The 21,706-nt window shown below is 39.2% G+C and overlaps 2 protein-coding genes across 3 annotated transcripts in view; one reads left to right on the top strand and one right to left on the bottom strand.

Moving 5' to 3' along the window:
- Positions 1-2,523: 2,523 nt before the first annotated feature.
- LOC137279595 (gamma-secretase subunit pen-2-like) lies at positions 2,524-10,949 on the bottom strand. The gene is made up of 4 exons (XM_067811826.1): positions 10,796-10,949; positions 6,944-7,030; positions 4,929-5,033; positions 2,524-3,271 (listed from the first exon to the last, which is right to left on the bottom strand). Exons 2-4 carry the CDS (start codon positions 7,002-7,004, stop codon positions 3,132-3,134), a joined length of 306 nt encoding a protein of 101 aa, XP_067667927.1. The 5' UTR covers positions 7,005-7,030; positions 10,796-10,949; the 3' UTR covers positions 2,524-3,131.
- A 275-nt stretch (positions 10,950-11,224) lies between these two features.
- LOC137292176 (splicing factor U2AF 35 kDa subunit-like) overlaps positions 11,225-21,706 on the top strand; it is a 285,875-nt gene continuing 275,393 nt past the window's right edge. Inside the window, exons 1-4 of one of the 2 annotated variants that reach the window (XM_067823739.1) lie at positions 11,225-11,350; positions 13,560-13,647; positions 15,893-15,959; positions 21,001-21,074. In XM_067823739.1, coding sequence (XP_067679840.1) covers positions 11,307-11,350; positions 13,560-13,647; positions 15,893-15,959; positions 21,001-21,074 — 273 coding nt within the window. In that variant the 5' untranslated portion in view covers positions 11,225-11,306. The remainder of the gene's footprint in view (positions 11,351-13,559; positions 13,648-15,892; positions 15,960-21,000; positions 21,075-21,706) is intronic. The other variant, XM_067823748.1, reaches the window with a different exon arrangement.

Genomic DNA, 21,706 nt, shown 5'->3' with positions numbered 1-21,706 from the left:
CATACTGGTTGTACAGGCACAGCTGCCACACACTGTCTACATACTGGTTGTACAGGCACAGCTGCCACACACTGTCTACATACTGGTTGTACAGGCACAGCTGCCACACACTGTCTACATACTGGTTGTACAGGCACAGCTGCCACACACTGTCTACATACTGGTTGTACAGGTACAGCAGCCACACACTGTCTACATACTGGTTGTACAGGCACAGCTGCCACACACTGTCTACATACTGGTTGTACAGGCATAGCTGCCACACACTGTCTACATACTGGTAATACAGATACACCTGCTACACACTGTCTACATACTGGTTGTACAGGCACAGCTGCCACACACTGTCTACATACTGGTTGTACAGGTACAGCAGCCACACACTGTCTACATACTGGTTGTACAGGTACAGCTGCTACACACTGTCTACATACTGGTTGTACAGGTACAGCTGCCACACACTGTCTACATACTGGTTGTACAGGCACAGCTGCCACACACTGTCTACATACTGGTTGTACAGGTACAGCAGCCACACACTGTCTACATACTGGTTGTACAGGTACAGCAGCCACACACTGTCTACATACTGGTTGTACAGGTACAGCTGCTACACACTGTCTACATACTGGTTGTACAGGCACAGCTGCCACACACTGTCTACATACTGGTTGTACAGGCACAGCAGCCACACACTGTCTACATACTGGTTGTACAGGTACAGCTGCCACACACTGTCTACATACTGGTTGTACAGGCACAGCTGCCACACACTGTCTACATACTGGTTGTACAGGCACAGCTGCCACACACTGTCTACATACTGGTTGTACAGGTACAGCTGCCACACACTGTCTACATACTGGTTGTACAGGTACAGCTGCCACACACTGTCTACATACTGGTAGTACAGATACACCTGCTACACACTGTCTACATACTGGTTGTACAGGCACAGCTGCCACACACTGTCTACATACTGGTTGTACAGGCACAGCTGCCACACACTGTCTACATACTGACTGTACAGGCACAGCAGCCACACACTGTCTACATACTGGTTGTACAGGTACAGCTGCCACACACTGTCTACATACTGACTGTACAGGCACAGCAGCCACACACTGTCTACATACTGGTTGTACAGGTACAGCTGCCACACACTGTCTACATACTGACTGTACAGGCACAGCAGCCACACACTGTCTACATACTGGTTGTACAGGCACAGCTGCCACACACTGTCTACATACTGGTTGTACAGGTACAGCTGCCACACACTGTCTACATACTGACTGTACAGGCACAGCAGCCACACACTGTCTACATACTGGTTGTACAGGCACAGCTGCCACACACTGTCTACATACTGGTTGTACAGGTACAGCTGCCACACACTGTCTACATACTGGTAGTACAGATACACCTGCTACACACTGTCTACATACTGGTTGTACAGGCACAGCAGCCACACACTGTCTACATACTGGTTGTACAGGCACAGCAGCCACACACTGTCTACATACTGGTTGTACAGGCACAGCTGCCACACACTGTCTACATACTGGTTGTACAGGTACAGCTGCCACACACTGTCTACATACTGGTTGTACAGGCATAGCTGCCACACACTGTCTACATACTGGTTGTACAGGCACAGCTGCCACACACTGTCTACATACTGGTTGTACAGGTACAGCAGCCACACACTGTCTACATACTGGTTGTACAGGCACAGCAGCCACACACTGTCTACATACTGGTTGTACAGGTACAGCAGCCACACACTGTCTACATACTGGTTGTACAGGTACAGCAGCCACACACTGTCTACATACTGGTTGTACAGGTACAGCAGCCACACACTGTCTACATACTGGTTGTACAGGTACAGCAGCCACACACTGTCTACATACTGACTGCACAGGCACAGCAGCCACACACTGTCTACATACTGGTTGTACAGGTACAGCAGCCACACACTGTCTACATACTGACTGCACAGGCACAGCAGCCACACACTGTCTACATACTGGTTGTACAGGTACAGCAGCCACACACTGTCTACATACTGGTTGTACAGGCACAGCTGCCACACACTGTCTACATACTGGTTGTACAGGTACAGCAGCCACACACTGTCTACATACTGGTTGTACAGGCACAGCTGCCACACACTGTCTACATACTGGTTGTACAGGCACAGCTGCCACACACTGTCTACATACTGGTTGTACAGGCACAGCTGCCACACACTGTCTACATACTGGTTGTACAGGTACAGCAGCCACACACTGTCTACATACTGACTGCACAGGCACAGCAGCCACACACTGTCTACATACTGGTTGTACAGGTACAGCAGCCACACACTGTCTACATACTGACTGCACAGGCACAGCAGCCACACACTGTCTACATACTGGTTGTACAGGTACAGCTGCAGCATAAAACACTCAAACTCATGGTGTTTAATATATACATCAATGCTTACTCCTGTCTGAAAGAAATTGAGACGGCAAATAACAATGTACAATTATCTTTATTATTTCACATTGCAACCAATGACCTAGTACCACAGGTTAATTCCAGACAAACCTTGGTCCCTCAATTTGTTGTTGGTGTTTTAAGTGCTACCGCAAGGTACTGAATGTGATATATTCCAGACCGTGTAAAACCTAAACAAAGATATACAAATGAGTTAAAAGAGTGTAAGTGAGGAAAATATGAGTGTAGGTGTCAGGTTATTGTCACGCATACTAAACCTTGACAATATAGACTCATTCATTCTTCTTGGACTGCAAGCAGCAAGTGATGATGGAGACAGATCCCACAGACTTACACCTGCGACACAGAACTAAAGTAGTCTTACATCTCATTGTAGTGAGGACATTATCATACACACTTAGTAACCTGTTGAAAGTGTTGTCCACGGATTGCTCTTAAAAGAACACAGTGACCTTTGTTACATCACCATATAATTACTCTCTGTTTCATTCTTCACATTCATTCCTTAGATGACATATATACAGCTTCGTGATATCTGACAGGATTCCAGCTAGCCTGTCCTGCTACTAGCAGGGCACAGAATTGTGTCCTCCCCTTTATCAGCAGTCACCAATGAGTGGCCCCTACGGCTCTCCTTTAGGAATGATGAAAGACATGTAGTCAGCTGTTGCTCCCCACGATGCCCGGTTCAGCTGGAAGATGACCACCCATGTGACGAGGGCAGCTGTCCATATCACCGTACCTATCAGTGACCGGATCACATCTGTAACATGCCACAACACAATCAGTTACATCTGTAACATGCAACATTAGAAGCTGAATGTTTCTCTCAAGAGAAATATGGTCTGATGTAGCAGTATTACCCGAGCCAGTACACTTGGTAAGGCGTACATCAGACCATATTACCGTATTACCCGAGGGAGAAGCATACAACATATTTTTCTGATCAAAATGTTAAATATCCAAAATATTTTATCTTGCTTGAAGATCACTACCAACTGTAACCAAAATGGAGTCTGTCTTTCAAATGGATATTTAAAATCAGTAAAACATATTCTCAAAAGCTGAAAACTACTACAAAAATGACCATTATGTATAAATTGAGAGTGCAAATAATTCAATGTATAAAATAGTTTAAAGCGATGAAAGTTGGTAAAATGAATGTCTACATTATGAACAGAAAAACACCCAATCACAAAGTTTTTGAACTCTAGGCACTGTATGCTTCACACTATGACATCATACGATTGTTAGTGATACAGCTCCTTGGCAGAGAGTTTGGCAGTTACCGTGGCAGCGGGTATTATTTGTCCCATTTGTCACCCTCCTGGAAGGGGTGACAAGGAAACTTGTTAAAGCAGCATTGACCAATGAAACTACAGCATTTTACATGAAGGTAACATTCAACTTCATCTGCAAATGGTACGCTATTTGATCTTCGAACTGTTGTAGGGAATACATGTAACTTCAAGTCACCACATCTTGTGCCCTGAGTGACTGAATATGGTGGTAGGCACCGTTTACATATATGTGTTCATATTTCACCACAATAAGCTGTACAGACTGAAAGGGGTTGGTTCAGGACCCTCTAAAAGACAAGGGAACACACCAACAAATAACAACAGACTAAACAGCATGATGCCATTGCTGAAGACAAAGAAGACTATACTCCATTTGACTCAAAAGCGAACTGATGAATTTCAATCTAACTCGAAAACTAATACACATAAAATGCTCAATGAAATGCTGATCATAATCAAAACATCAGACCAACTCTGTGAATGTAAACTTATCTAGCCTTCCACTGTGATGTTTCAGTGAAGACTGTCATACATTTACCAAACCAGTAAATGATATTCTGCTGTTGAACAGAATTTTCTGGCCCATCTGCTGAAGGTTCCTGTTACATAATTTGTTATCCTGCTCGTAGTTTTGTTAATCTGAGTGTATGTAACCTTAGACTTACAAACTTTCATAGTCTCACTTCAGTGTAATAAATCATTAGCTTATGTCTCTGCTAGATTCAAAAACGTTTTTGCAGAAACATGACTTTAAACTTAGGACAAATGGTCACTCACACTCCTGTAAATATGCATTGTTTCCGTTGCTACTTCAACGGTTCAAGTGTACAGTTGTGTAGTTTTTTAAGCAAGAGGTTACATGATAATGAGATTATTACCCTCCTCAGTCACAAACATACAATTGCGTCTCTCTTTCTGAGAGATAAGGTTCAAATACTACATGTGACACAGCCCGAGCAGGTACTAAAATCTGTATCTTACTAAAATGTAATCCCTAAAAAATTACATGCCACATCAAACTGTCCAATATCTCACATGTGCTTGCTTTTAGTTATCAGAAACACGTACTAAATTCATTCACAAGTTGTACACTGAATGCTGCTGAAACATTAGACATACACGTTCTGATCTGTTTCTGTTCTTCATAAGGGGGCTTCCTGAATGCTTCGTTGAAAAACCAAAAGAAGTTGATGAACCACAGAAATGGCAGCAATGCAAAACCACCTGAAGAATAGAAAACAACACAGGTGACAAGACAATTTCTACCTTTACATTTCACTGCAGCAGAAATATGTATGCAATGCAGAATCTAAGGCCATACCAATTTTAATTCATGCTTTACGGAATTTTGTCCTCACAAACTTAAAGACAGAAGGGCAAGAAAATAAGAATAAAATCACCAGTCAAAGTAATATTCCTTCTAAACACTAAAAGTATTTTACTTTGGAGAATGTATGAACAGTGTTCGTGTTAATGCATGAACATGCATTTTTCAAGCAAAAAAATAATAAAACCATGCAAAAAATATTTTGCACATTTGTATGCATAGATTCTGATCATGCATAATTTTAAAAAGTACCTTAAAACGCACATACAGACATTGACAAACAAAAAATTTTAACATGATTCAAGATTGTACTGAAAATTTCACCCGCAAAAGATTTGGACTACATATTTATAATTTTATTTCTGCACACACTCTTACAAAACTTACCGTGATCACTGATGAAGTGTATATTTGGGGCGAAAAAACAATCTAAAAGATGTTTTCTTATAAGTCTACATTTTTTGGCCAAAAAAACATTGGATTTTAATCTGAGCTTTGAAAGTTTCTTTCCCCTTATTCTTAAAAGTATACAACCTACAGATCTGTAAAACAAGAAATTGGTTTTGCCTAAAGTAAGATAGTCCGGTACAGTTTGATATCAGAGATATACTCCACAGTGATGTACGTAGACAGAAGGTTTGTAAATGACATACCAGTACATCCAGTTTCGTGCATTAAGTATCATTATGTTTAAATGATGTAAACCTGAGGCCTCAGTTAAAATAATTACTTGTTTGCTACAAAATAGCAACCAATTTCTCTTGGACAAAACAGCACAAGAAACACTGGAGTGTCGAGGGTGAAGCAAGGGTTACTGTTTCTGTATGAGGGGCTGTAGGACATGGTCTGATAGTAGTATAAGCAGTGCAACAATTCATCCAGGTGACCTAACACATTGAAAACTTTAAACATTAAGTGAGTTTTACGTCGCCCTCAGCAATATTCCAGCAATGTGACCAAAAATGGGCTTCACACAATGTACTCATGTGGGGAACAGAACCTGTGTCTTTGACATGAGCGAACACTTTAACCATTATGTTACCCCACCGCTCCGAATACTTGAAAAACTGAACATGAGTTCACATTATCACTATAGCTTATAAAGTCCTCACTTTGTCATCTCATCATGCTCATGCACAAGCCCTTTACTTTTCAGATGACCCACTGACCACACCCCAGTTTTGTGTGGGTATATTGTCAACTATCTGTGTCAAGATCATGTAGTTGGGGGCCAAAACTGGGTTTCAGTCAATGATAACTAGGAAATGGTGGGTGTCATCGGTGGTGATTAATCGACCAATCATCCATGATCATGTTTACATTAGGTTTTAATCGATTGCATGTGATGGTAGCATAGAGATCGGCAAACCACACTGGTGGGGTACACCAAAGTATCCTGCCTTGTCATCACTCATTGAACTGTGAAGCATTTCAAGTTTGGGGTCATCTCACATCTTTTATGACTATCATTTTTCTAAATCTTTAATCCTCACTACGACACAAGGGCCTGTGATCTCATGACATGTCCTCATTTAAAACAAAACCATATTTTACATATAGATGATAAAAACTATCTGACTTAATTAATCTTGGAATTACAGTCCCTGTACCACATCAGATGTCTCGCAGGGTGGTTGGGTAGAATAGTGGTTAATGTGTTGTCTTGTCACACAGTACAGCCAGGTTCGAATACCCACGTGGGCACCATGTGTCAAGCCCATTTTTAGTCATGTTGCCCCCACCATGATGTTGCTGGAATATTGCTTAAAGCAGCGTAAAAACAAAGTCAGTCAGTCAGGTATCTCACCATGGTAGTACTTTCTACACAAGTCTAGCTTATCCTCATTCTTCACTCTCCGCAGATCCATAGTACTATTAGTAGAGACTGTCCAACCTGTCACACAAGAAACAAAGTAATGTTAATGACAATATGAGAAAAAGTATGTCAAACTTTGTAGAAATCCCCGATCTAAATGAAACACAGCCATCATCTCCAGCACAGCTATTGAACCTGAGAGAAGGAAAAGTCAGTTCATATTTCTCTTCTGCAACCTCACAAACATGGCAGTGAAACTGATTCAATTTGGTCCACTCAGAAGCCACTAGGTCAAAACATCCTTTCCAACAAAATATGAAAAAAATATCAACAGAATCAATTTGAGCACAGAGTAAACCAGAGTACATTCACTATCCTTTCTGAAGAACTGGTTTCCATACTGTTATCACCAAGTTACACTTCCTGCATTTATGCCCATGGTATTTCACAATAATAAAGGACAGCAAAATATCATTCTTTGTGGTAAGTAACACAAGAAAAAAAATTAAAGATATAAACATGAATCCTATAAAAATGTTTACCTTAATCAGAGAGGATGTCACACAACCTATATAACAGCAAGTTCAAGTTACTTATTCTTTCCTTCACAATCAAGCTACTGTGAAAAAACACTCAACTAGTTACACAATCAATTATTCAAGGTTATATTACAATATAAACATATAGTATTTCACTAATGATCTGATAACTATCACAGATAACTGTGAGAAAACTTCTATTTGCACCGCCATGATTGTCTTCTGCAGCTTTATACAAGGGGATGTCAATAAGTTTTGAGCCTTGAGCTTTTTTCATACCCAGGTGTCACAGCCTATGGTACGACATTGAACCTTGGGGTGTAGCTGATGTGATATATAAGTTTTGGTATCCTGCTCTCAGAAGTTATTGAACAGATCACATTGACAGAAAGAGACCACCCCCTCGCGGCAGTGAAAATGAATAAAATTGAGTATAGATCAGTAATTTTAGTTCTTGAAGGAAACTCGACGAAGAACATTGAAGAAAGGCTTTTAGCAGTTTATGGGAAGTCTTCCCCTTCATCTGCTACCATCAAACGATGGGTCAATGAATTTAAGCATGGTAGAGAGAGTCTTGAAGGTGACCCCCATCCAGGTCGTCCAACAACAAGCACTAGTCAGGAAAACATTGACAGAGTGCATAGACTTGTGCTGGAAAATCGTCGAATCACACTCCACAAGTTAGAGGAGACCACAGGCATTTCACACGGATCCATTGAGACAATTCTTCATGAACATCTCGTCATGTCTAAGGCGTGCGCAAGATGGGTGCCAAGAATGCTTACAGATGAAATGAAGCAAACAAGGGTCACCATAAGCAACTCCATGCTAACCAGATACAACAAGAATCCAGAAGATTTTCACTTTAGGCTAGTAACCTGTGATGAAACCTGGATCCACCACTATGATCCTGAGAGCAAAGAAGAATCCACGGAATGGAAACATGTCACTTCTCCCAGGACCAAAAAGTTCAAAGCCTCCAGATCAGTGCAGAAGGTAATGGCGACAGTCTTCTGGGATAGCAAAGGCGTCATCCACACAGATTACTTACCAAAAGGAAGAACAATGAATGGGGAACATTACGCTAACTTGTTGGCAGTGCGACAGTCAATCAAGGAGAAGCGCCGGGGCAAGATCAGACGTGGTATTCTTCTACATCAAGACAATGCTCCAGTACACACCTCTCGCGTTGCAGCCGCTGCTGTCCAGGAATGTGGGTACGAAATCTTGCTGCATCCCCCATACTCTCCAGACCTGGCACCAAGTGATTACCATCTGTTCCCAAATCTCAAGAAACACTTGCGTGGTGGCAGATTTCAGGATGATAATGAGCTTATTGCTGCTACTGAGGCTTGGTTTGAGGACCAAAATAGCGCCTTCTACAGAGATGGCATCAGCGCCTGGCAGAAAAGATGGAACAAGTGTCTTGACTCACAAGGGGACTATGTTGAAAAATAAATGTGGTTCATACCAATATTTTGTGTTTTTCTATGCAAGGCTCAAAGCTTATTGTCATCCCCTCATACATAACAACACGATCAGTGGCAGTGCAGTGAGCGGGGTGGATGTGTCAGGTTAATTAAGTATGAGAATTAATCCTGTTTCATTAATTCAACTAACAGTGGAGTAATTTTGTAAATACCAGTAAATATGATGGTAACTGTTCTGCAGTCAGTATATGACTGGTGCTTATTACTGTTCAACCTGAGCCACGTTCCATTAAACAATTGTAACTGCCATACTGGCTAGAATGTAGTTTACTGGACACAGCACCAGCCACCGCCACAGAGCAAATACCTCACTATAGTGCCTCCACTCTTTACGATACTTAGGGTTGGGGTTGGGGGGTAGCGATTGGCACGCTTTATAATCCTTAGGGGTAGGGAAAGGCACCCTTTACGATCCTTAAGGTCAGTGTTTGGGGTTAGGATCTGGTACCCTTTCTGATCTGTTAGGGAGCGCTAACTAATGTGAAAAAGTGTGCATGGTAAAAGGGCAGTACTCCTTCACTAGGATCATTACTGGCTAGTGACCAGCTATCACCCTGTACCAATTATCTGCAATACTTTGCTGTAGCGCTTGCGCAGACAGATTTATTTGTACTTCTGTAGTATTTCACATATTCACACATCCGAAAACCGATGGGTTACAAGATTTAAAATTACTGTGAGTATTTTACTTTGTATACGATACAAATATGAATCCCTCGGAAGATGAGATCCAAACACGTTGAGGTAAGTCACATGACCAATACTGTATTGACATCAAATTTCATAAACAATGCGAATTGAATGAAAATCATCCAGGCTGTGTTGTGAGTCTATGACTTGACAATTCAGCCCATAAAAAGTGCAGATTTTAATTTGTCTGAACATACCCATAATGCCAACATTCAATCACTTAACACTGAATTGACCCAAATTTCCATCCCTATTTTATGAACTCGACAGATACCATGCAGACGAACAAAATGTACCTGTCAATTTTCAACTTCATCGTTTCGTTTTCCCCCGAGAAAACAAACATTGCCAGAATTGCAAACAACTCAATATGTCACGTTTGATAAGTTCAACCCAGCTGTGACATCTCTGTTTTCCCATCAGCTTATATCAGCATCCGTCAACATCCATAATGAGATCGAGTTTTGTTCTTTTAAATTTCTTTTTTCAAAACAAATTCCAAATATGAAATTTTTTCAATATGCCAAGGTTTGAAACACGATAGTTTCATTACCAAATTTATGTCAAATTTGGTGAATAACATAAAAAAAAATTCAGATATGGCGATAATTGGTCTTGTTACTTGTTGAGATAGCACAATATACACTACTGCGCTTCCTGCTGACCGCGTTTCGGAGAAACACGATCGGCAATTGTAAACAAGCAGAAAACATCCGTGAACAGCTGATCTATCATCAAGATAAATCTTATTTCTTTCCCTTAAGAAATAATGGAACAAATCGTTAAAATCCGCTTTAAAATTGCGATAACTGGTCGCTAGCCAGTAGTTTTCTGACGCCTGTGTTTACTTCCGCTGTAAGAAGGTGTGTTGGATCACTTCAACATTGCTAGTACTAGATTGATGGCTAGTGTTTCAGATGCAGTTGTCTTTTATGTTTAAGTTAGTGAGAATTTTTGCAGTCGGTTATCTTGTTATCCCGAAAACAACAATTCTCTCTTTACTTAATCTTGGGAGTCCGAAAACCAATAAAACAAGGATTCGGGAAATTCACATCAAATATGAAGATAGTATCGGAAAACTGAATCTGTTGATTTTAATTAGTACCACAACTACGCACACTTACCAACAAAATCCAAATATTATACACTGTCCTTTAATTTTGCATTAAAGGTAGGCAAATCTTTAAAAGTGATTCACAACTTCCGTCGTATTTACCAAATGATGTCAACATAACCTGTACAAAACGTCACTGAAGTGATAGCGCACAGAAACAGTAAGCTGGGCCCCGTCTCGGAAAGGAAGCCGGGGACCAGCTTAGCAGAAACATTGCGCAATTTATCGAAAAATACAGTTTGCTGAGAACCTCAAACTCGAAAACATTTGGTCCCAGTTTATTTTCCGGTTTTTGTTGTGTTTTTTTAAATATATTTCTAGTCATATGTATCTGTATACACGAATGTTTGGATAAAAATACCCAAAGAAAAATAAATAGTAAAACACGAGGAGTAAACGTCCATAGGACGATTTCTAAACTCCACATTCGCTTTGAACTAAAGCGATACCTTTCTGTGGGATTAGACAAAGGGAAAACGAAATTTCAGCACTGTCAGGAGTGTTAGAGGTTAACCCAGAAGATGGCTGAGTACTTGGCGTCAATTTTCGGTACAGAAAAGGATAAGTAAGAGGCGTTTTGTTTTATAGTTTTAGTTGATGAATAGCAAATTTGCATACTTAACCCAGCGGTTTAGTTATTCACATGAAAGTAGACTCACTCAAATGTATGTGTTATATTATACACGCCTCACTAAGAATGAGGGCAATATTGGTCCGCAATATCTTATGGCTACCAAGGTTGATCAAATGAAATAGTTATCTGGAATTATGTCATTATAATTATAAGCAGTTGAGTGTGTATGTCATTTACAACTTGTAAGAGATTGCTACCATAAATTCCAATAGGTGCCAATTACTGGATATGTTTAATCAATATTCCCAGTCGTTAGCTTAACAAGTTGTGCTTAAAGATCTACATTGGTGCTTAGTTTCATATGCTGAGGAAGTGAATTTTAAACCATATGAATTTGGATATTCTCTGAAATTTGGATCTCAAGTTACTGAATGAGCATTTAATTAATGGCCCAAGTAACATGGATTTGATTTTAATGTCCTTTTATGAAGTGGTACAGGTAGTTTAGTTCAGCAAGAGCATGACAGTTTAGTTTCAAATGAAATTTATTCATATCAAATGCCAGTGTATGAAGAGGTAAATCAAACCCATTATTTTAATTTATACAATTCTTCCTACATAAAATGTGTTACTGATTCAAAAATATCATTATTACAGCAACTGATTTTTCGCTGATTGTGGATGTTTGTAAACAGTAAACTGTCATAAACTTCATAAATTGTGTGACTTTCATACCATATAGATTGGCACCGGCACTCCTTGATGAACAAACCAAATTGGGGGACGGTGCTGCAGATGCTTTATCACGAGTTCCAAACTTTAGAGTGAAGTTTTAAGTTTGGAAACATTTTCAATCGATCTCTTGCGCAATCATATCTGGGTCATGACAGTGAAGTTGTTTCTAAGGAAAGGGAACAGTAATTTCAGTACCTAAAGCATGTCTTACACTTTCAGTTTCACAATATTTTGCAATACATATTGCAATACACCAAAACATATCACAATATATCGCAATCCGAAAATATATCCAACCTTAGTTGTGTGTCAAGCTAAAATTTCTAAAGTTCGAATTGTTTTTGATAGAAAAAGGAAAATTAAACATGATAATTTTTGTAATGTTTTTTTTTTATATGCATATGTTGTATTTATAAGTAACATTCAACGAAAAAGTGTATGACCACAAATTAATCAATATGGATAAATTTCACTGAAATTGATAATAAATACTGATGAAAGGACACATGCAGTAGATTAAATATTGATGAAAGGACACATGCAGTAGATTATGTTAAGCATCATGATAAATGAAGCATATTTGGTGCAAAAGCTGAAAGTCTGGTCACAAACAATTTCTCTGAAATTAATGTAATAAATATGAAATCATGTCAAGTTCAGTAAAACTTATATTCAGGTCACTGACAGAGATCTCTCCACAAACAAAAACCCACATATAACACAGTTATTTGACCTGCAGTATATACGCTTTGGGGTTTCTGTTGACATGGTTACCATTAGCTGATATTTCCTCAAGATAACATCCTTTAATATTGCCCAAAACACTACTTTCAGTGTCTGTTTACTCACCGTTGTCATGGTTGTACATACGCAGTGTGCATCACCCAGAAGCGAGCGTACGCTAAATAGCATTCAGAATTGTTCGGTTACGAACCTTTTTGAGATAAAAAGTTCAAAAGGTATGTGTGAATGTCCACTTCAGCGATTTGGTAAGATGTTCTGATTGGTCAATCTCAAAGGTTACCTGACGCGACCTCCCATAAGGTCTTGTTAGACTCAGTAGTGGAGTTTAACGAAAAGTACTGAGGATAAGTTTACTTAAACTGACTTTCCGCTGTGCTGTTTATGTTTTGGGAAACTGGACAGCTAGTGTACAATCAGTATGTAGCAAACAGGAACACAAATAACAAAAAACCCTGTTAGTCGAATTGTTTTGTCAGTTGTCAGGATTTGTCACTTAATCAGCTAAAATAGGGGTTGGGCCAGTGCTGGAGTATGGGCTAGAGTATTTTGTTTGAAATAATTTCGTTCACAGTTCTTGTATGTATATGAGAATGTGATAATAATTGTTACTTAAAGTGATTAAAGTAACTATTGCTCTGTGCCTTGTGGGATGCCTGTGATACCATGATTATGTATCTGTATGCACATTGCATTGTAACCTTTGCGGTTCTTTCCTTTACAGAGTCAACTGTTCCTTTTACTTTAAAATTGGAGCTTGTCGACATGGTGAGAGATGCTCTCGACTACATAACAAACCAACATTTAGCCAGGTATGTGATTGTCAAACATTCTTTTTGAAAAATGAAGTTGATGTGATGCAGTTGAATGGAAGTTGCGTTTAAACAGTATGCCATCTGTTTTGATTATTGATTCATTTTATGTTCCTGAAATTTTGTGGAAAGAGCCAAGATCATTCATTTCTTTTAATCACGCAACGTCACTAAGATATGGCCCATTGTTGACAGCACAAGAGGTTTGAATTCAAAATTCAAATGTCCGCAAGGATGGTCCTATTGAAAATCTATTTGAATCCATTACATTGTTTATTTTGTTCACAAATTTGATAGAATTGAGAAAATATGACATTAGTAACTGAAGCTGTACAGTGCACTCTGTCCAACTGGGACTCCGTCAGATTGCTCTATAACTGATGTAATGCTTTGTTGTCAAAATGAAAAAGCTCTGTATGACAGACTCTCATTATTTCAGATTTCAGAGCAAAGTGTTACATGTGAAAGCATTGCTTTCTAATCTGGACTGAGCAGGAAGTCTGCTTGGCCAATTTACCTTCAATAAGCAACTCATTGATTAATTTTGGTATTTTGTCTACAAAATACAGGTCTGTTCATAGCTTGACGAAGGAGCAGGTGTTTTCTTCTGGTGCAGGTGTTGGCTTGCAGCATAATACCCACTTTAGCTTAGACACATATATTATTTAGACCCATGTTTAATTACATGTTTGAATATGCAAGCATTGATTAAGGTTTTGTGAATGTAATCTGTTATGAAATCATGGTTCTAAAAATACAAATATTCCTGAGAATATAACACGTGATTGAAACAAGCGATTTGCTGGGCTGGTCATTGATTGGCTCTAGTTAGTCAGTTCACCAACCTCTTGCCCAGGGAATAATTCGAGCCTTCAAGTATTGATATAGGAAATTCAGATACAGTGGAAGCTAGCTAATGCGGACTCGATTGCGACCGACTTTTGTGTCCGAATTGGACTGGTGAGAGTCAAGAGTTAGCTCCCTTGACCAGGAGATATGCAACTAAATGAAGAAATGAACAAATTAATAAGTAAACGTACTGTATAAATTAATATTTTATTCAATGGTTTGATTGACAGCATGGCCATGCTTTACTTGCTGAAATTGTCCCTGAGGTCGATTAGTTTGTTTTCTGCAAACCGCCGATTCAGTACAGAGTTTTGCATCACTGTTTCTAACTACAAACCACATTGCTGCATTTGGACGTCTCTGCTTCAGTGGGGGCTCAGCCATTTTGTCACTAATGAGAAATTACTGGAGTATCGTCTTTTTATAACAAAATCGCATACCATCAAAATGACACTGAGTAAGTCGTGTCAGCTTGCTGAACTGCTTTGTTAATTTGTTTTGTTAATTGGTTATCATCACACCTAATAATCTGTTTGAAGTCGGTAATCGGCTAACTACAAAGCACTTCCGCCTCAGGCAGTCCCGCTAGTCTGAGTTAATTAGGAATGTTTTCATAGTAAATTACCTTGAAGGGCAGAGGTTTCAGTCCTAAATCTGAGTTACATGAAGTCCGAATTAGTTAGCCTATATGTAATGATAACTTAGTTAACTTCTGCCAGGACCAACAATTCGGTTCGAATTATGTAGAAAACCGAGTTATTCTGGGTTCGAGTAAGACAGCTTCCACTGTAGCTGTTTATATTGGACTTCTTAGTTGGTCCCAAGCCAGTCTGAATTAAGCAGAGTGCACTGTATATTATATGCTTTTGGGATGTTAATCAATTTCCACTTCTAACCATATGAGCATCACTTTGGTATATAGTGTCTATACAAGGATTGATACAGTCATTTTTAACCCAAAATCAATGGTAACTTATATTACTGGAGCGATTATCAAACAATTGCTTTAGATTGCACCAGCAATTATCTTATGCTCTGGGAAACTATTTGATAGTCATCATATTCATGAACAAACTGAACATCAAATTAATTTCTCGGGATGAACATTTTTTCATAAGTTCACTGGACAATAGCGCTGTGTATTGGCAAATAAATTATTTTGCAATATATTCCGCTAGCCATATTGCGATACATATTTCGATGTATCTAGAACTCAAGTATTTGACAGTTTGTGTTTGACAGTAAATGCCACTTTAAAGTGTAAAGTCATAGGTACCCATTCTCTTTTGTGATGGTACAAGTACATTGCAGTATTACGTCTGGAGGCATATATTGTCTGTGGCACAACTGAAAATATGCCATTTGTATTACATACTTTACTCCTATTTGTGTTCAGACGGTGCTGCTGCAGAATCTGTACCTGAATCCCCAGAATGCAGCTCTCACAGCCGATGGCTCCCACAGTGAGTAGCCTACCTCCACACTTGCTTCTCCTGCTGTTGTTGTAGTGCATACTGCCTTACAGAGATGCCAACCACTCAAATTTTGGAGGAGTTTCTCCAACCTTCCATTATGCCTATAAAAAAATCCAATTTTGTAGAAAACACAAATATGTTTCCTAATTTAGATTGTTTGGAAGAATTTTAGTAAATAGCCAGTTAAATATGTTCTTTTGAGCTAAGCCCAGGAATTGCACATCTCCTGGATCTCCTAAATCTGAAGATTTTCATAGCACAGTCCTCCAGTCCCCCACCGTCGAAAGGTGCCCAAGCCCCTCACACTCACACCTAACTCATACCTTCAGGGTTCGGCAATTGCTTTTAGCAAGGCATGACTCCACTTTCATTTGATTAAGGATTGGCATCTCTGGGTGTGTCAGTTCACTTCCTTCATTTTGTCTACTATAACATGTCTCTATGTTGTGATGATGATTGTGCTGAAAGGAAGGTATTGGCTGATGGTGGAGACCTTTCTATCCATACAAATAAGGGTTTTACACATGTCCATGCTGAAGTAAAGCATAACATGAAAGTGCATGCTTATAATTATATAACTTAAATGTTGGACATCACATAAAACCTTGTGTCATCTATGAGTTGATCATAACTGATCCTCCAGCTGTGAAATATGTATACTGAGAGTTTACACGTGCCTTGGTGCTTTTACAGGCCTCGATTTAGTGCTTACTTGCACTGTGCAACCTAGTTAGTTGTCAGACTTGCACCAGGTGCAGATCAATTTTTCAGTGGGTAAACTTATGAATAACTCATCTTAATTTTTTCTACATATTGCAATTAAAAAACAGTGCAATTGGAATTTTGGTGGTGCTGCTAGGCTTTCATGTTAGGTTGCATCTGGAGGAAGTAGGTTTATATTTCTTGAATCAAGCCTTGTTTTACTGATATTTTTTCACATCACATCATTTTGAAATGTGATCTTATCAGATTATTTTTTTTGGTTTATGTCAGGGTACCTTTTTTCACAAATGAATTTTAGTGTAGGCATCTTCATGTATAGTTTAATTCTTGCATGTAGTATTTGACAATGTTTTCAGTAAGCATGTCTATCTGTCTGAGTGCTGCTTCAACTCTTCATTCCATGCCCTTTACTGTAGATACCATTCCATTTCACTACAGTGTATGCCTGAATCAAAGCAGTATGTCACTTGGTCATGTCATTTATCAGTGTCATGTGCTCTTCATCAAGACAATGGGATATTTTTACAATTTGTCAGTAGTAAGTTCTATGTAATTGCTCGGTACATGTAGCTGTGTTATATCATTCCTTGAGTGCCATGTCTTAGTAGTATGTGTGACGATCGATAGTTTGATATTTATGGGCAGCTCAGAATACAGGAAGTACCAGATTTGTTCACTTCCATTTATTTACCTAAACTACTTCAAACTTGTTTTAATTTCATATAAACAGTACTATGCATTCATTTGGGAAATGACTTCAAATGAGACAGTTCAAGGTGCAAAGACCTATTGCAATAACATTGCAATGGTAGGTCGCAGTAGACATTTGCTGCTGCAATAGTATGTTGCAATCGACTATGTTGCAATAGGATGTTGTAATAGACTATCGCTATTGCAGTAGTTCTTTCCCCTTCAATAGTCGCCCTAAATGTTTTAACAGAAATTGAGTTGCTAATGAAAAATAATTCCTGGATAGCTAGCCACACCTATCAGGCAACTGTAATTATTCCAAACCTGTATTTGAAAACCCCAAACTGTTTATCCGGTCACACTCTCATTCTCACAGCTGTGGCTATTTCAAATGTAACACTACAAGTAACAGGAAATCCTGCTTTGGATGATAGTCAAGTTTTGGGGTTAGTGAAGGGATGGGTTCTGATTTATTAAGCAATGAATCAAAATGGCATGATTATTGTGATGTTTTACGTTTCATTGGATCATCAGAAAGTATGGGCACACATATTTTCACAAAGGCACACCTAAATTATCTGTCTGGTGCCCTGTGGCACCCTTTGTAAAAATTGCTCTTCTGTCTTGAGGTTCATTTGAGAAGTACTATTTATTTATTTGTGAAAGTAGACAAGATATTCCACATACTGAGAGTGATGGCATTATAAATGGTGAAATGTAATGGTGTCTGGATCCTTCAGTAAGTGGCAGTGAAAGGCCTGTCTGTCTTTTTGTTTGACAATGCATTCATAATGACAATAATTTTACAGTATTCTGCTGCAACCAGTCTATCTTGAACTGTAATGAACATTTTATTTCAGTATCCATGTTTTGCTTTGATTTTGTTTTTGTAACTTGTTTCTTTGCCTGTTCTGGGGTGTTGTATGTGATATGTACAATTGCACCAAGTGATGTACTGTATCCATGTAATCTCTACCATGTAATGACCATGTTCTCTTTATCAGCATACAATTTGCAAGCTGCTATTGGTTACAATTACTTGTAGGTAACAAGCTTGAAGGCACCTCATCATAGATGGGCTCCAACCTTGATGTAGAAGTTTTCTGAATATCTACTTGCTCTTTCAGGATTGCATGTTGCTTAATGTCATGATTGTCGTTGACACTTCACTTTCATCCTGTTTCTGTAATTGGGGGTCCATAAAAAATGTAAAAAACACACTTCTGTTGTGTAATAACATTATATCATTGAATATATGTTAGGCTTAGTGTAAAACAATACAGTTTGACACCATTTACTACCCACAATGAACCTTGTGCTGCTTGTGCTTACTGACATGTGACTGCAGTGTCTGAATTGTACATTTGATACCTCCACGAACTTGCTAAAAAATCACAAAGGTAACTCTGAGATACTACTTTATGACAAATGTTATGTTGTACTTGTATTGTTTGGATATTTGTCACTGTGTTCTGTGTACATATGTGATTGTGCACTAATATGTTGAAAGTATGTATGCTGAAGCATTTCTTCAAATAATAACATTATCCAGCCAGTGTTTCATAACTGACAAATCCTAGGCTAGAGGAATAGGGGAAGTATATTCATTGAGTGTTTTGTGTTTGTTGTCTGTGTATGGGGTGTGTATGTGGTTTATTTTGACAGTGTCTGGCATGTTTATGGTGACAGTCTTTGCCGTGTGTTTAGTGTCACACACGTGTGTTTAGTGACAGTGTGTGACGTGTCTGTAGTGACATGTTTGATGTCTAGGGCTGCATCAAATACACTATGTGTCACAAATATTGGGCAACAGCCCCCCCTCCCCCTGATTGTTGACTGATAGTTTGTCCTTGTAATAACCACTGATCTGACATGATGCTCAAATTTGGTATGCAATAGACTAATAGTGCTAGTCCACAGTACCATGTGCAGCAATTGCAAACTAACATTACTTGCACTACTGCAAGGCTAGTTCTTATTCTGTTCTTGCATATCTCATCTTTTTGAAAATGGACACAAGGACTCAAGTAAAACATGCTCCATTAAATAAATGTAAATATTCATTCATATTTGGTTCTGGTGACCACGAATAACGAATTGTATTCATGAAGGGCTGCGATTTGATTCACTGAATCAGTGTAAGATTTGGGTGAAATTTTGAGTGGGTCCAAATTGATGAAAATAATGTTTCTGGACCCCTTCCAATGTTAAATAGATGGGCAGATGTGAAATAGAGGGGGTCCTCACTGAATTTGAGGAGTCAAAACACTCCAAAACACTCTCTTGAGCCAACACTCCTGAATATTAGAGAGTATCGTAACAGATTGTTTGTTTTCACTGTGCTCATTGAGTTCATTGTGTTTATGTTGTCACTGTGTGAGGCATGTAAGTTTGTTTCGTGTATGCGTGCGTGCATGTGTGTGTGCATGAGTGTGTGTGTGTTGTCACTGAGTGAGGCACGTATGTTGTCACTGTGAGGTGTGTATGTTGTCAATGTGTGGGGCATGTATGTTGTCACTGTGATGTGTGTTTCACTGTGTGAGGTTTGCATGTATGTTGTCACTGTGCGAGGTGTACATGTATGTTTCACTGTAAGGTGTGCATGTATGTTGCCACTGTGTGAGGTATATGTTGTCACTGTGTGGGGTGGGTGTGTTGTCACTGTGTGAAGGGTGCATCTTGTTATTATGTGAGGCATGTATTTTGTCAGGTGCATGAGTGTGTGTGGCATGTGTTGTGTGTGTTGCCACTTAGTGAGGCACATATATTGTCACTATGAGGTATGTCTTCTGTGTGAGGTGTGTATGTTGTCGCATATTAGGCTTGTGTGTTGTCACTGTTTCAGATGTGTATGTATGTTGTCAATGTGTGGGGCATGTATGTTGTCACTAAGTGGGGCATATATGTTGTCATTAAGTGGGGCATGTATGTTGTCAGTTAGGTGTGTGTGTTGTTGGTGTGTACACTCTGACAGTATGTATGTTAAGTCACAGTGTATGTGTCTCTGTATGTTGCCTGTTAGTAATGTAACCGGATGAAGTGTGTACATTATGTCACAGAAGCATGGTGTCTTGTATACATTACTACACCAGACATTCATGTGTATTTTTGTTTCAGTCACTGTCGACGAAGTGGAAGCACAACAGGAGTTTGACGATTTTTTTGAGGAGGTATTTACTGAATTAGAGGACAAGGTAATTGATACATGTCATCTGATTTCAGTGCTGCCAGACCCACCCACAGTTACCTCACCATCATCGTTGACATCAGAAGTACAGGCCTCATGTACTGTTTGTACTGTGTCTTGTGTTTCTGTTGGTGATCACACATAGGAGGACAGACAGATTAGTAGATTTGTGCAACAATTTAAACATTTGTTAAGAAGTAATCGCTTCAGTGTTTTTCTGAGAAATTGTATTGTGGCAAGGTCAGTCCTCCTTGTGTGGTGTCATGTACAAGTCACACACATCACCCCATGTGATCATCGTCCAGTAACACCCACTTTGTTTCTGTTTGTAGCCAGCGGAGGGTATTGTTATGATTATAGCTAAGTAATTTCATTGTCATCATATGTGAATTAATGGCCACCATTTTTGTTTTTCCCACTCTATTTTAGTCCAAATGGACGAGTTTGAGATTCAGCAGCACTATGACGAGTTTTTTGAAGAAGTTTATGTTGAAATGGAAAAGGTAGGCTGCAGCTCGTCCCCAACCCCTCAGCAACTTACATCATTAACATTGTGACTCCCTGCTAATGCATGTCAGTCTTGCTATTCAGGACTGGCATACTGCACTAACCACTACTTACAGGATCGTTTACACACTTGACACTACAGGAGTCTTAGTTTCATATGTGTTTGGAGATTACAGTTGAGCCTTTAAGACCAAGCATGTCATTGCACTGAGTATTGTGACCATAGACATTTGCTTTGTTAAGGTTTAGCCATAGTTAGCTGGACCACGAATCCAATATTTGATAGGCCTTCCACATGTTTCAGGTCACATAAAAATATTGATGTGTATGCATCAATAACATGAAACTGTGACTTTCACTGGTATTAAGGAACATAATGGGAATGTTTGCTCTGAATCAAAATTTGTCTTCAGTTTTGATTGTATCAAATTTCATTTAGCTTTTGAAGGGAAATTTGGAGAAGAGACATCTTGTGGTTTTCAGTTTTTGAAAGAAGAGCATATTATGTTGTGTCATTCTTGGAGGGGCATGTTACATGACAGTGTTGGTGGACATGGTATGTTGGATGTCGGTTGCCATTGGCTCCACGTAGGCTTGTCTTAGCATGAATATTGAAACATGGCTTGCA

The sequence above is a fragment of the Haliotis asinina genome, chromosome 1 (assembly GCF_037392515.1).
Source record: "Haliotis asinina isolate JCU_RB_2024 chromosome 1, JCU_Hal_asi_v2, whole genome shotgun sequence".
NCBI classification, from domain to species: Eukaryota; Metazoa; Mollusca; class Gastropoda; order Lepetellida; family Haliotidae; genus Haliotis; species Haliotis asinina.
The sequence above is the reverse complement of the archived record's forward strand: the minus strand, read 5'-3'. Positions and strand labels throughout refer to the sequence as shown.